The sequence below is a fragment of the Budorcas taxicolor genome, chromosome 18 (genome assembly GCF_023091745.1).
Source record: "Budorcas taxicolor isolate Tak-1 chromosome 18, Takin1.1, whole genome shotgun sequence".
In the NCBI taxonomy this organism is placed as follows: Eukaryota; Metazoa; Chordata; class Mammalia; order Artiodactyla; family Bovidae; genus Budorcas; species Budorcas taxicolor.
The window spans coordinates 4,637,671-4,653,502 of NC_068927.1; the positions used below are offsets into that span (position 1 = coordinate 4,637,671).

The 15,832-nt window shown below is 48.0% G+C and overlaps 1 protein-coding gene across 1 annotated transcript; it reads left to right on the plus strand.

Annotated features, from left to right (window-relative positions):
• Window positions 1-4,546: 4,546 nt before the first annotated feature.
• GABARAPL2 (GABA type A receptor associated protein like 2) lies at window positions 4,547-15,545 on the plus strand. Its single transcript, XM_052655989.1, has 4 exons — window positions 4,547-4,688; window positions 5,014-5,069; window positions 6,201-6,373; window positions 14,943-15,545. The coding sequence occupies exons 1-4, from the start codon at window positions 4,655-4,657 to the stop codon at window positions 15,031-15,033; spliced, it is 354 nt and encodes a 117-aa protein (XP_052511949.1). The 5' UTR covers window positions 4,547-4,654; the 3' UTR covers window positions 15,034-15,545.
• Window positions 15,546-15,832: the final 287 nt, after the last annotated feature.

Below are 15,832 nucleotides of genomic sequence, written 5' to 3' on the forward strand. Positions count from 1 at the left end.
TGCGCGTTCCCAAAGGGTGTTTCCGTGCGCCCAAATCGTGGCCGTTGTTAACATTTTTGTAAAATAAGGTTTTTTCATAAATGTTGACTATTTATTAATAGTAACATCTATTAATCCCCAATGTGGTTCATTGTACACTTAAGTCTAACCAATCACAGCACACCGTACGTTGGAGGCAAACAGAAAAAAAAGTGGCCGTGGTCCTAGACACTTGGTCCTGGGTTAAGACCAAACCAGGTCCCTTTGTTTCCAAATTTTCTATCGCTTCCACTATACTCCATAGCAGGGCAGACACGGAAACAGACCTATCTCCCTGCTGTTCGAGGGGGAAAAAAAAGATAATTATTGTATAGCTCTGCTATACTTTGCTATCTTGATTGGGAACAAGCTTTAGGCTACTTATTTTAGGAGAAGCCGTGGTCCTCCTCAAAGATAAAGTTACACAGGGAAACCTGGCGTGCTGCAGTCCCTGGGGTCGCAAAGAGTCGGACACAACTGAGCAACTGAACTGAACACTTAATTGAATGCTTCCCCTGTCCCATCCTATCTGCTTTCTAGTATTTCAAACATGGCAGAAGAAATTTTTTTTTTTTTAAGTAGTCAATAGCCAAGTTCTCCATCAAAAGGCCCTAAAGGATCACATTGCAGTGCCGAGTTAGTGTGAAGTTTGTGCTCAGAATGAAATCCACTCATAAATACTCCTATTTTGAAGGCAACCTAGAAGTGGGGTTTTCTCCTAGATTTATTGAGGTATAATTGACATATAGCACTGTATAAGTTTAAGGTGTACAACAATGATTTGAGTTACATGCATCATGAAATGATTACCATAATAAATTTGTTGAACATCTCATATAGATTACAAATTAAGGAAATAGAAAAAAATTTTCCCCTGTGATGACAACTGTTAGCATTTACTCTTTCATCTACAACATAAAGCAGTGTTAATTATATTTATCATGTTGTACAGGAAGTTTGTATCTTCTGACTGACTTCATCCAACTTTCCCCTCCCTCCACCTTGCCTCCGGTAATCACAAACCTGATCTCTTTTTAATGAGTTCGTTTTTGAAGTATAATTGACCACAACATTAGGTTAGTTCCTGTTATACAATATAGTGATTCAGTATTTCTATACATTTCAAAATGATTACCACGATAAGTTTAGTTATTATAACCTAGAATTGGGTTTTCAATGAAGAGAACAGCTGAGGTCCTAGCAAAGAAGAGAGGTCAAGACATGCCCATATGGGAAAACTATACAATGCCCTTACCACAGTCCAAGATGACAATGTCATCAGCCAGAGAAACCAATTAGAATGGTGAACTGGAAAAAGACATCAGGAAGGTAGGTAAAGGGAAGTCCCTGGTGGTTCAGGGGTTAGGACTCTGCGCTTCTAGTGCACTGGGCATGGGTTGGATCTCTGGGGGTGGGGTGGGGGACTAAAAACTAAGATTCCTGCATGCCGTGCGATGTGGCAAAAAAAAAAAAAAAAAAGGTAGGTTATGATAGAAGACAGACATTGCACCTCGAGACCATCAGGTGACAAACATGCTTGTAAGTTGCTTCGAATCTCTCCACTAAGAAGCATACTAAGTTCTTCCAGGTGTAAGATGGTGTACACATACTTTGAACTAGGGCACAATGACCAGCTCTGTACAGGGAAGCAGGGGTCTTTGGTCCAATTTTTAACTTCTTCACTGATTCACTATCAGAGGGTTGACAACCATCTTCATTCCTTAGTGTTTAATTCTATTTGCAAAATAGGTTATTTTCATTTTTATACTCACTCTCTTCTGTCAGTTTAGTTCAGTCACTCAGTCATGTCCGACTCTTTGTGACCCCATGGAGTGCAGTACACCAGGCCTCCCTGTCCATCACCAACTGCTGGAGTTCACCCAAACTCTTGTCCATTGAGTCGGTGATGCCATCCAACTATCTCATCTTCTGTCATCCCCTTCTCCTGCCTTGTATCTTTCCCAGCATCAGGGTCTTTTCAAATGAGTCAGCTCTTCACATCAGGTGGCCAGACTATTGGAGTTTCAGCTTCAACATCAGTCCTTCCAATGAACACCCAGGACTGATCTGCTTTAGGATGGACTGGTTGGATCTCCTTGCAGTCCAAGGGACTCTCAAGAGTCTTCTCCAGCACCACAGTTCAAACGCATCAATTCTTCGGTGCTCAGCTTTCTTTCTGGTCCAACTCTCACACCCATACGTGACCGCTGGAAAAGCCATAGCCTTGACCAGACGGACCTTTGCTGGCCAAGTAACGTCTCTGCTTTTCAACATGCTGTCTCACTCTCTAGCAGATCTCATCTAACTTGATCGCTTCAAATACTTGTATCTTGAATCTGAGATTCATAGACCCATCTGCCTACTCTACATCTTTACTTGGATGCGTCTCTTGGGCATCAAGTAAGTAAGTCAGTAAAGTCACTCAGTCGGGTCCAACTCTTTGTGACCCCGTGGACTGCGGCCCACCAGGCTCCTCAGTCCATGGGCTTCTCCAGGCAAGAATATTGGAGTGGTTTGCCATTTCCTTCTCCAGAGGATCTTCCCAACCCAGGGATCAAACCCGGTTCTCCCGCATTGGAGGCAGACGCTTTAACCTCTGAGCCGCCAGGCTATATTCAAAACCAAACTCTTGATTTGCATACCCCACCCCTCTGGCTCCACCCTGTTCCAGTAAATGACCATGCAATTTTTCCAAAACTCTGACTTAGACTTGTTCCTCATGAATCATATTCAATTGATCAGCAGATTTTGTTGGATCTACTTTCAAAATGTATCTAGAACACAGCTGCTTCCCATCACCTCCACAGATACTATCTTGGGTTAAACCAACATAATCTTATACCTGGATTATCACAATAGCCTCTTAACTGTTCCCTTACTTCCATCCTCAACCCCCTATAATCTACTGTCTACACAGAAGCTAGGAAAGTCACATCATGTCACACTTTTGCTTATAACCCTCCACTGCCTTCTCATTCCATTCTAAATAAAATCTAAAGTTCTTCAAATGGAATTCAAAGCTCAACCCACTTTTCTAGATCTCTTTGGTCTCACTTCCTAATGCATACCTTCTTATATATTCAGCTCCAGTCACATGGGACTCCTTCCTATTCCCAGAAATATGTCAACCACTTTATCTAATTAGCATTCACTCCCACCATCATGGTGACTCACTAGTTACCAAGTATGCTTTATTTTTCTAAACAGCACCTATCATTACCCAACATATTTTTTTTCATTTTGTCCCACTAGAATGCAAACTCCGTAAGAGTGGAAGTATTGTCTGTTCTGTTTGCTGCTTTTCACCAACACTTAGAACAGTGCTCTTTCATGCAATAACAAAAATTTCCAGGCATGAAATTCAAAGGATTTTTCATAAAAAACAGTCTGACAGTCAGTCACCTCTAACTCCTCTGGCAATTAAGGTTAATGTTAAAATAACAAGAAATACTTCTAGAATGAAGCTATATTCCACAGCATCCATCAGGAATTTCAACTTAGGAAATGATAAATGACAATATTCAAACATACAAGCCTTTCAGATGCATCAGAATCACAAGCACGTGGCAAGGATCACGTGCCCAATTAAGTGAATATCTTCTTACATATTCACCACCTCATAAACAGAGGGATGAACCAGAGCACACTGCCCTGGTGAGTCTTGGAGGAAGAAAGGAATAACGTCACCGAAGGCATATGGTCAGGCAGGACACACACACACACACACACCCCTTAGGTTGTGATGCTGAATGCCAAAGAAACCCACTTCATGACTGGGTATCAGGGGAATTCTCTGGGTCTGACAGTCAGTCACCTCTAACTCCTCTGGCAATTAAGGTTAAATGGTCTCTTTGTGATCAGTGTGGTGTTACACTCCTCAAATGCGTAGTTAATATAACTTTTCTTAAACGTTTATTCATTTATTCGTGAATAAGGGAAGGAGCTGGGATTTGTTTCAAATCCCAATTCCTAGGTCCAACGCAACAATTATGATTGTCCTCAGTACTGAACTCCCGCGTTGTCATCAGTACCCCTCCCCACACAGTCCCCTCAAACCAGTCACATCCCTCAGGTTGAGCCCTGAACCTGCAGTCACTCCAAAGAATCCTCCCCAGAGTGTCAAAGCCCTAAGTAGACCCCTTGCCGTCACTGGCCACCAGAGCACCCTCTTCTGTCACTGAAACCTACAAAATTGCCCTCTTGTCACCAACGCCCCAGTCAGACTTGCCTATTGAACAGACTCCTGTAAGGGCTCTATCCTGTCGGCCGGACCTGCTCACCTCTTCCCTTTACTAACGTCCACCGAGACCCCACGCCTGCTACCAGCTCTCGAATACCCGCTCCGCAGTCATCACTATCCCTCACAGACCTCCCAGTCGCCCACTCTGTTCCCCGCTCCGCCGAGCGCCCCTCTAAGCCCCTCTCCTGACCCGCCCCTTGACGCGCGGCCCCGCCCCTTGACGCGGTGTCCCGCGAGCCGCGCCGGAAGCCCCGCCCCTCCCGGTTGCTAGGCTCCGGCAGCCGGAAGTCCCGCCTGCCGTGTAGTCACCGCCGCTGCCGCCGTCGTTGTTGTTGTGGTTGGTGAGCTGAGCTCCGCGGCTCCGAGAGCCGGCTGCGTCCCTTCTTCGCCGCCGCCATGAAGTGGATGTTCAAGGAGGACCACTCGCTGGGTGAGCGCTCGGCCGCTGGCCCGGCCGTGGGGGCGGGGGCGGCGGGGGCCCCCTCCCCCACTCGGGCCGCCCCAGGCTGGGCCGGGCGGGGCGGGTGCTTCCCTTGGGGCTCGGGCGGCCGAGGTCCTGGCCCCCAGGGCGGTTGCCCACACGCCCCGGGCCGCCCTCTGCGGGCCCTGCTGGAGCCGGGGCCCCGAGGACCGGGCCCGCCCGGACGCTCAAGAAGACCGGGGGCGTGCGCAGGTCCCAGAGGGAGGAGGGCCGGGGTTCTGGGAGCCGGCCGGCGGGCAGGCGCGGCCGTCAGCCCCGTGTGTTTCTTCCTCAGAACACAGATGCGTGGAATCTGCGAAGATCCGAGCGAAATACCCCGACCGGGTTCCGGTGAGTGCATTCCCCGCCCCCTCGCCTCCCTGTCACCCCTGCCGTCTAGGACCGGTGGTGGGGCCAAGTCTGCTCAACAGTTGACAAGTTTAGACTACAGTCACGGTTGTGGTGGCAGATGGGCCACACTGGGTAAGGGGCCGTCGAGGGCCGCGACTTGACGGGCTGTAGTGGATGCTGTTCAGGTTGCTTCGGTGCTGAACCTCGCGATCTAGGCCAGCGAGCTGTCTGCAGCCTCTGGGCTCCCTAGCCAATTATGTAAGAAATGATGTTCTAGGACAGGGCGACAGGTCACAACCACTTTAGGGAATGGTGGTGGAGGGAGACGTTCACTTTGATCTTGAAAGTGGTACTTAAGTCTCAGGACATTCATCTTTAACTTTGCGCCTTCCTCTTTACCTGACTTCTGGTTCCCTTTTCTCACCCTGACCCTGTCATCCTTTGCTGACCAAAAAAAAAAAAAAAGTCTGAGCCGCCACTGATCAATAATGCTTATCCTGTATTTATCCCTTGATGGGGGAAATAATTTCTGTAACCCTTATTTATTTTTGAGGACGTCCAGGCCTGTTATTGTAGCTTATTGCTTATGAACAGTTCTTTGGGGAGAGGCAGGAGGGATAGATTTGAAACTTAGTTCAGAGAGAAGCAACAGGCCAAGTGAAGAGCTTGGTCCTTGGCTGCCTGGGGTTGCCAGTCATCCCCATTGATCTGTCCCTTCTCATTTCCTGTGTTCCTTGGGATCTTAATTCCCCTGTAGTGTGAAGGCAGATACATTCTGGGGCCCTGGAGTAAGAGGCTGTAGAGGAACCCTTCACCAGATATTTTTGAGTCTGCCCAAAGTATTGAAAAGCTTTGTAGTGAGAGCTGTGTTTCTCTTATGCATGCTGAGATCAGGGATGAGAACTGTATTAATAATTGACCACAGAAAAGCACTTACTGTTTCCTTGTAACACATGTATATCAATTCTTAATCTCCAGAGTGTGTGGTTTATTAAGCCAGGGGCATATTTGCTCATGTTATGCCGTTTCCCACCCACCTCCTTGCCCACACACTGTTAATCAGCACTCCAGCAATGCAAGGCCAGAGCATCACGTTAGCAGTCCAGTCATGGCCTCACTTTGCTTTTGCAGGTGATTGTGGAAAAGGTCTCAGGCTCTCAGATTGTTGACATTGACAAACGGAAGTACCTGGTTCCATCCGACATCACTGTGGCTCAGTTCATGTGGATCATCAGGAAAAGGATCCAGCTTCCTTCTGAAAAGGCAATCTTCCTGTTTGTGGATAAGACAGTCCCACAGTCCAGGTGAGGGGTGTTTACTGGTATTGGACATCTGCTTGGTTGCTTATGGAACTCAAAACTTTGGAAGTCTGAAAACTTTTAGAGATCCTGATTAGAAATCTGAATTTTGTGCTCCCTGACATCAGGAGCTCAAGGAAAACAAGAAAGGGCTGCAATAGATGTGTGTGCACTTTGGGTTAAGAAAACAGAGCAAGGCCTGGACTTTTTTTAAAAAAAGATGAAATTCAGCCTCAGATACCCAAGAATCCTTTTTAATAGTTCGGGACTTAATTAGGCTTAAGCCATCAGTAGAACTGAAGCCTGAAATGAGGTTTTTCTCCAAATGATCCATGAAATAAGTCCTGTCGTTCTTCCCCGGGAGCCTGTGGGCCCTGCTGAAGCTCAGCTTCAGTTAAGCACCCTGCCTGCTCGCTCGCTCTCCAGGCTCAGTCCTGGCCACTGTGAGAGTCCGCTGCCTGAGCCTCAGGTACCCGGAGACGGCTCTTTACAGACTTAACCTCCCTTTGCTCTGTCAGATCAGCTGCCCTCTTGTTCTTGCTGTTGTGCTGCCTGGAAGCAGTCTTTGGGATACTTGGGGCCTGAATTGAGGCAGGGGCATTACAGTTCTCTTCAAGGTAGGCAACAGCCTAGCTTCAGTCTCCTGTGGAGAGAGGAGAATTTTCTGGCTCAATCTGTATCCCTGGTCAGTTCTTTTCTGTTACTGATTTGAGTAACAGAGCCAGATGCTGGCCCCCTTCCTCCTGAGTTTCATTTTGTTATCCCCCCAAAAGTAGTACTTCTGATGCTAAGGCTTTAAGAAGCCCTGGGAACTAGCCCAGTGTAGCCAAAATATGCTTCTTTTGAAAATCCTTGAAAGCTCCAGGAAAGGCCTAAGCCAAATTCTAGTCCCATTTCCTACGAATAGAATAACTTTGGCTATTTTTAAGGTTTTCTCTTTCCCAGTCTCTGCCACTTCTGCTTCCTGATGTTTGGCAGAGGATTGCCTGGAAAATCCCATGGACAGAGGAGCCTGGTGGGCTGCAGTCCATGGGGTCGCTGAGGGTCAGACACGACTGAGCAATTTCACTTTCACGCATTGGAGAAGGAAATGGCAACCCACTCCAGTGTTCTTGCCTGGAGAATCCCAGGGACGGGGGAGCCTGGTGGGCTGCCGTCTATGGGGTCGCATAGAGTTGGACACGACTGAAGCGACTTAGCAGCAGCAGGGGAGAATGGAAGGTCTGCCTTCCATTAGGCTAAGGCTCTGCCTGAGGAGAAAGGCCAGGCTCTGCCTAATGGGCGCCATGGTCTGCTTACAGCTCGAGCTTAGGAAGCTGTGGTGTTGCCAGGGGTCATCTTGTCACCCCGCTGGGCTCTCAGCCTTCCTTCCAGGCCTCTGGGCACTGTGGTGCTGGGTGCATTCTTCTCCAGGGGAGGCTAGGGAAGCCCTGGGCATCTGCGGTCATGTTCCGTTTCCTTTAAGGTGGTGGGGAGGTGGAGGTAAATCAGTCTTCATGCCACCTGCAGCTTGTGCAGCTCCTTGACGGCCCTGTGTGTTCTCCTTCCCAGAGTTGGCTTCTTGGTGGGAAAAAGTTTGAGTAGGACCTGTAGCCTTGAGTATTGTTTTCCTTGATCCTGATCTTCTGATACTTTTTGAAGAAATGAAGCAGGCTTCTGGAGACATTAAGATTATGTTAATGTAGCAATTACAGTGGCTGCAGATTTTAACTAATGCCTCTCCCCCAGTAGAATTGGAAATGAAAAGTGATTCTCAGGGTAGCAGAGGCTGCTTTCTCTCTTAAGTTTTATTTGCCTTTCCAACCTGGTAAGAATCCTCCCTAAAACAGGTTACAGTGGTGACCCTAGGCACACTAACCAGCCCCTCCACCCAGATCCTTCAGTGCCTTTGGCTCCAGTTAATGACTTCCTGGCCCACATTTAAGGCAGGAGTTCTTTGTTTGGGGGTTTTAGTCTTCAAAACAAGTTTGCTTATAAACAAAAGAGGCATGTGACATCCTCCGGCTGATCACCTGATCACCTGATTCCTGCACAGACAAGATTGGCAGTCTCCTCCTAAAGCTACAGTTTGACTCAGCTTCATCACTTCCTCCCCAAGGCAGTAGGAGCTTCTTCCTTAGCACTTTCCAGCCTCCTTAGGGAAGCGTGGAGCCTCCTTTAACCATTAGCCAGTGTTTGCAGCCTTTGGAGAGTGGCTGGAGAAATCACAGTTCAGAAAGGATGAGCCCTCCCCCATCCCATAACAAGCATATCTACACAAGGATTGCTTATGTCTGAGGCTGAGCAAAAGCAACTTCATTATTCTTGCCTTAGGGTGGGCTTGAGTGTTCAGGGACACAGGCGACCATCCTGTAAAATAGTGTGATTATTGTTTGAGTAGTCAGTGTTAATACTGACTCTAGAAATACAGACAGAAGCAAGTCCATAAGAGTTGTACATTGTACATTTTAAATCCTTTCTGAGTTTTTTTCTTTTTTTTTTTAGAAAGGGGAGATCTCAACTGCCTTTTCCCATTTAGCATTGGAAAGTTGAATTCTCTGCCTAGGTGCCTGCATCTAGAATCAGGCTGGAAACAAAAGGAAAACCGTGTCTTGGTGCAGACAGGACTTGAGAAAGAATATCATTATTGTATAAGCTTTCCAGTCAAAGCTTTAGTGGGGAACCCAGACCTGGCAGTGGGGCCTACCTTGTGGTCTTTGTTTAGAGCACAGATAAGAGTCTTATTAATCCCTTGTTTAAAATAGAAACTGGGGTATATTAGTAAATTAAATATATCCAATACTTTGGCCATCTCATGTGAAGAGTTGACTCATTGGAAAAGACCCTGATGCTGGGAGGGATTGGGGGCAGGAGGAGAAGGGGACAAGAGAGGGTGAGATGGCTGGATGGCATCACCGACTTGATGCATATGAGTTTGGTTAAACTCCGAGAGTTGGTGATGGACAGGGAAGCCTGGTGTGGTGCAATTCATGGGGTCGCAAAGAGTCGGACATGACTGAGCGACCGAACTGAACTGAACTGAAGATGTTGTAATTTGGGAATGTTACGTTGGGAAATCTGTGCTGTTTAGTATTACAGTATTTAATTGTTCCTGGCTCTTTTTTTGTTAGTTCTTTTGTTCCTGGCTCTTAGAAAGGTACTGCGTAAAAGAAGTTACGATGTCTTACAGTTCATTTAAACTTTATTTAGAAGTATGCTTCAATTCAACACTTTTGAGCACTTCTGGGTAAATACCTCTTCAAAGCAGGGTTTATTTTAGTAGTGGAATAGAGTATTTATATCAGAGAAAAACCTGATAAAAAGAATAGGCAGTGGTTAATTTTTTGTATTTTAGGGAGCCTCTAGGGCCATATTAATGGTAACTTTGAGGCCAGTGTCTTTCCAGGGTCCGCTGCAGTAGCCACTGTCCTCTGCCCTCACCCCCACGCCGCTTCCCCCGCTGGAAGAGAGACAGATCCAGGTCTAGCGGAAGCACGTGGGCTTCAAAGCAGACGGGTGGCCAGGTGGCCCATCGGCCCAGCCCATTCATGAGCCAGGCCGGGCCCCACAGCCTCCATAGGCTGACCTTGGCCGGGGCCGAGGAGAGCTGGTGCAGGGACGGGGTGCCCACGACTCTAGGTCAGCCGCCCCCGATTCGTAAGCTGTCGAGTAGCTTGAAACTAGTTTGCCCTCAGCAGCATGGCTCTTCTTAGATGTGGGTCCTTCTGAAAAGTGCCTTTATTACCAGTTAGTTTGTCTAGACCTGTTTGATCTTGAATGGAGGGGTGGGGGACAAGGCTTTAGGGAGCAGTTTAGGGTCATGCCACTCAGGGTCCCACCACACCTTAGCTTGCCTCAAATCTGCTGTTGGCTTTTCCTGTTTCTTCCCTGTCAGACTGAGAGCTTGAAGGTGGCATCCTTCTTAGATGCCTGTAACACACGATGCCGCAGCAGTGTGCGTTAGTGCCGGGCTGGGGGTCGTCCTTGGGTGTCTTCTGTAGCCGTAACTCGGGCAGGAATCCTTGGCGTTGCAGTGCTGCCCGTGGGTTGCCAGCCTGACCGACGCATTCGAGCAGCCTGCCTGCCTGCGCCGACCTGGCGCTCCAGCGGCGGCCTGCCTGTGCTGAGTGCCCTGGGCCTCCGAATCCCGAGGGGCCCCGCTTCTCAGCGGCATGGGGCTTGTTGGAAAGGAGCAGCCAGCCTTCTGCTGTGCCCTGGAGAAGAGAAGTGCGATTTACATGCCTGCACTTCCACTTGGCTATCCTTTTAATGGGAATTGTTTTTTAAAATTACTTTTATTAAACTATATTTGTAGCCCAGCTCTTTTTTGGCTCCAGACTGAGTTATTCTGTGTGTGTGGCCTGATCCCACAAGTGCTGTTTTCAAACCATACTGTACAGATGCTTTCTCGGCACTAGGAAGCCTTGGAAACAGGTGTCCAGTCATGGGCGCGGACTGGAGCGTTTAGATCCCAGCCGTGAGCAGTCAGTTTTCAAGTTCCTGCCCAGGGGATACCTGAGTATAAGGACATAGCGCTCTTGCCAACTGAGTAGGCTCCGTAAGATGCTGCGTGGCAGAGAAACAGAACAGCGAGTAGACTCTTAAAGTCATTAGGCAAGGCCACCTAGTTATGGAAACACACGATCTGAAGGCGGGGCCCAAAGACGTGCTCGGTGTGGATACAGAGGCTGCAGCAGTGGCGTCCCTGGGAACTTGTTTGAAATGTAGAACCTCAGGCTTGACCTTGACCTTCCCAGTCCAAATGGCATTTTAACAAGACATCCAGGTGATTCTGTATGCATGTGTGTATGTGAGGAGTGCTGTTCCAAGGGCGATCTTTGCAGAAGGTACAGGAGCGCTGACACTCGGCTGTGAGGTCCAGTTGTGTGTTCACGTGAAGGCAGCACAACTCAGTGGCAAGAATGCCTCCCAGCTTTGTGATCTGGGGAGAATTATTTAACCTCTGGGCTTCACTTTTATTGTCTGAACTATGGGTTATGATTGTACCTGCCTCCTAAGACTGTTCCGAGGGTAAGGAGTTATGTATGAAATACACTTAGAACAAGTGCTTGGCACGTAAGTGTTTGCTGTTACAGTTAGGATTTTTATGATCAGCCTCTGTAGCTGCTAGGGCACTGTTAAACAGATTTATAAACCCAAGTTTTACCAAAAGACAATGGACTCTAAAGACAGAAAGCCACATGATGATAGCGCTCCCTCCCCCACCCCGTCAGAGTCTCAGAGCTTGCCTTCGCAGGGGGTCCATGGTCATTGTTCACTGCAGACAGCATTCAGAGTTGGGGATTTATAAAGCTCCTCGGGTATTTCTAACTCAGCAGCAGGATTTCGAATCACTGCCCTTGAGCTTGTAACTTGCTAGAAGAGCAGAACTTAAGTCTGGCACATGGAACCAAACTTGACGTAGACATCCAGGGGTTGCTGCCCTTGAATTGCACACAGTGTCTGTTGCTTCCAGGCCCTGTGGTAACGGTACTGGGGAAATTGTAGTTCAGGTCTTATCAAGACCACCCTGGACTCTTGTGCCAAGTGGTGTGGAGTGGTGGCGATAGCAGTAGCTCTCTTCCCCTTTGCCTCATTTTGAGGATTCTCAGGGAAAAGCAATGTTCCTTAGGGTGCCAGTGGGCTTCCCCAGTGGCTTAGATGGTAAAGCGTCTGCCCGCAGTGCGGGAGACCCGGGTTCAATCCCTGGGTTGGGAAGATCCCCTGGAGAAGGAAATGGCAATCCACTCCAGTACTCTTGCTTGGAAAATTCCATGGACTGAGGAGCTTGGTGGCCTACAGTCCATGGGGTCGCAAAGAGTTGGACACGACTGAGTGACTTCACTTTCACTTCACTTTTAGGGTGCCAGCCACCGGAGCTAAAAGTCTTCGTGAGAGACGTGGCTACTCATTCCAACCTTTTGCTAGTTGCTGGCTCCTCACTCCTGCCTTGTCACTCTTCTTCCTAGTAAGGTGCTCTTATAGATAGGCATCTCCCCCTGTGGCAAAAGGCTTGTTTCTCAACTTGGCTGCACTAGGAATCATCTTGGGCATCTTAAAACTTATTGACCCCTGGGTCCTACCTCCAGATTCTGCTTTAATTGGTCTGGGGGAGGGCTTGGGCATGTTTTTCAAGCTCCTCATTGTGTCTGCAGCTGAGGTGGAGGCCTGCCACTCGGAACAGGCTGCCCCTGGGTCCTCACGTGTTCCAGGGCAGGGCAGTCCATAAAGTGGCACACAGGCCACCTGTGTGATTCTACATATTCTAGCAGCCACATTAAACAAGAATAGTATATCTTACCTATCTGATATACCCAAAATGTCATCATTTCCACAGGTAATCGAAATTGAGATAATTTTGCATCTTTTTTTCCTATACTTTGACACTTTGAAATCTTGTGTATATTTTACACTTAGGGCACATCACAATTCAGATGAACCACTTTTCAAGCGCTGAACACAGATACACAGTGGCCACTGCATTGGACAGAGGAAATGTTTCTATCAAAGCAGAAATTTCTCATGGACAGTGCTGCTTCAGGGAGTCCTTATTTTACAAATTCCACCTCAGAGCCTGGCAGAGCACAGTTCTAATTGTACAGGACAGGCTATTTTGTATTCATACTCGTCCACTCCTACATTGTTACTAATTCTCACCTGCCCACACAGTTCAGTTCAGTCGCTCAGTCGTGTCGGACTCTTTGCGACCCCATGAATTGCAGCATGCCAGGCCTCCCTGTCCATCACCAACTCCCGGAGTTCACCTAGACTCAACGTCCATCGAGTCAGTGATACCATCCAGCCATCTCATCCTCTGTCGTCCCCTTTTCCTCCTGCCCCCAATCCTTCCCAGCATCAGGGTCTTTTTCAATGAGTCAACTCTTTGCATGAGGTGGCCAAAGTACTGGAGTTTCAGCTTCAGCATTATTCCCTCCAAAGAAATCCCAGGGCTGATCTCCTTCAGAATGGACTGGTTGGATTTCCTTGCAGTTCAAGGGACTCTCAAGAGTCTTCTCCAATACCACAGTTCAAAAACATCAATTCTTTGGTGCTCAGCTTTCTTCACAGTCCAACTCTCACATCCATACACGACCACAGGAAAAACCGTAGCCTTGACTAGATGGACCTTAGTCGGCAAAGTAATGTCTCTGCTTTTGAATATGCTATCTAGGTTAGTCATAACTTTTCTTCCAAGGAGTAAGCATCTTTTAATTTCATGGCTGCAGTCACCATCCGCAGTGATTTTGGAGCCCAAAAAATAAAGTCTGACACTGTTTCCACTGTTTCCCCATCTATTTCCCATGAAGTGATGGGACCAGATGCTATGATGTTCGTTTTCTGAAAGTTGAGCTTTAAGCCAACTTTTTCACTCTCCTCTTTCACTTTCATCAAGAGGCTTTTTAGTTCTTCTTCACTTTCTGCCATAAGGGTGGTGTCATCTGCATATCTGAGGTTATTGATATTTCTCCCGGCAATCTTGATTCCAGCTTGTGTTTCTTCCAGTCCAGCATTTCTCATGATGTACTCTGCATAGAAGTTAAATGAGCAGCCAGCCCTCTAAACTGAGAGAGAGCCAGGAAGAAACTTCCCCTTTATACAGAAATGTAGTCTCTGCCCCTGTTTACGTGGAGGTCTCTCACAGCAGCTAGGAGCAAAGCAGGGCTGTTGGGCAGTTTGTCCTTACCATCTTGAGGCCCCAACCCCTCTCTGTGTACCCACTGGCCCTGGTTTTACTGAGTCCTGCATGGAAGCATCTGTTGTGACCTTTCTGGGTTTAGTGACCTCTGATGTCTCGAGCTGGCTCCCAGACTGCTCTGTCAGTGCTGGCTCTGGCTGACACCGCATCTCGCCCCAGACGTAGTCACGCCCGTTTAGCACGTGTCTGGACCTCCTGCTCGTCTCCACTAGTGCAGTCAGGTGGCCAGAGCTCAGGTGTTCCTGGTGTTAACTCTGGAGCCAGTGCGGCTCGGCTTCATGGCGGAGCGCACTCAGGTCTCCCCCGCTGCAGTCTGTTGTACTGCTAAGGGAAAGCCAGCTCTGCTCCCCCACCTGCTTAGCTGGAGCAGTGTCTGTTCATGGCGGCTTCTTAGGCAGGACGTCCTTGGCTCCCGATACAATCTGAGAGCTTCTTGCACTACGTGCGAGGAGAGCAGCTTCCCTTTGATGACGCCGATGCAGGTCTCGGGCACAGGTTTCTGGCAGGGGAGGTTCCACAGGAATCATGTCAGGTACTAGTTATAAATCGTGAGAGGCCAGCTGCAAGGAGGCACTCTTGCCCACCCTTGTCCTCCGCTCCCACAGATGGGCTCTTGGGCTCTTGTTCCGGTTTTCTCCCCTGCCCCTGGCGTTCAGGAAGCATTGTGAAAGCACTCCCTGGGAGCTGGGGCTGGCGGCCTTGCCTTGAGATAGGCGGCTGCTGCTAGTCTAATCCCCGATTCCCCGAGGCCTAATTACTTTTATCAACCGCCCGCCAGAGGTGTTACGGAGAGTAGCTCAAGTAGTGGGCTCCTTCTCCTCAAGCCATTTTTCTCCCAACAGCTGCACTCGGTCATCAACCCCAATTCTCAGTGTTCTTTCTTTGTTTCTCTGTTTCAAGCCTAACTATGGGACAGCTTTACGAGAAGGAAAAAGATGAAGATGGATTCTTGTACGTGGCCTACAGTGGCGAGAACACTTTCGGCTTCTGAGGGCCGGCGCTGGGCTGGTGCAGCGCTCCCGCTGTGGATCTTGTACATAGCCGGCCATTTTCAGTTACTCTACCAGAACCTCTTCACATAGACCTATCAGTGCATTTGTAACTGGATTTACTTCTTAATATATCGGAAGGTTTTGTCTCCTTAGACTAGTAAATTATCTGCAGAGTTTTATTTTGAGTTTTTCTTTTGTGCACTGTCCTCATGGCTATACCCTCCAGAGAACCTGTTCCTCTGGGAATCTTATTTAATGAAGATATTTCCATATTGAAGTGAGGGAGGTGGGAATTAAAGTGAAAGGGGAGATGATGCATTTATTCTGGATTATGTTTGAAGTGTTAGATGGTGAAGTGTTAAAAGCATCCAAATTAAATCCATAGCAATCAGAACACTTGCTTTACTAGATTTTGCCAACTGCCAGTCATGTTGGACTGAGCTAATCTGTTCCTCTTTCTGAAACTATTAAGGTAAATAATTAACAATAAAACTTCCTCTTATAAAGGCACTGCAGTGTGACCGTGTCCTTCATTCACCTTGTTTTAGATGGGTGAGGGAAGGAGCTCCTACGTCCGCCAGGCCAGGAGGAGGGTTTGTGGGGCCCATGGCAGAGCAGCTGGGCACAGGGAGCCTCTGTCAGGAGGGACTTGTTTTCAGTGGTCAGTGTAACCTCTAAAAAGGTGTATGTCAAGAAGTCCTCTCCCACTGCTGTTTTCTGACTACCCTAACCCTCCACCTTTTGGGGAACTTCTTTTACTGGCACATTCTTTTCAGAATTTGTTTTTGGAAGTCCAGT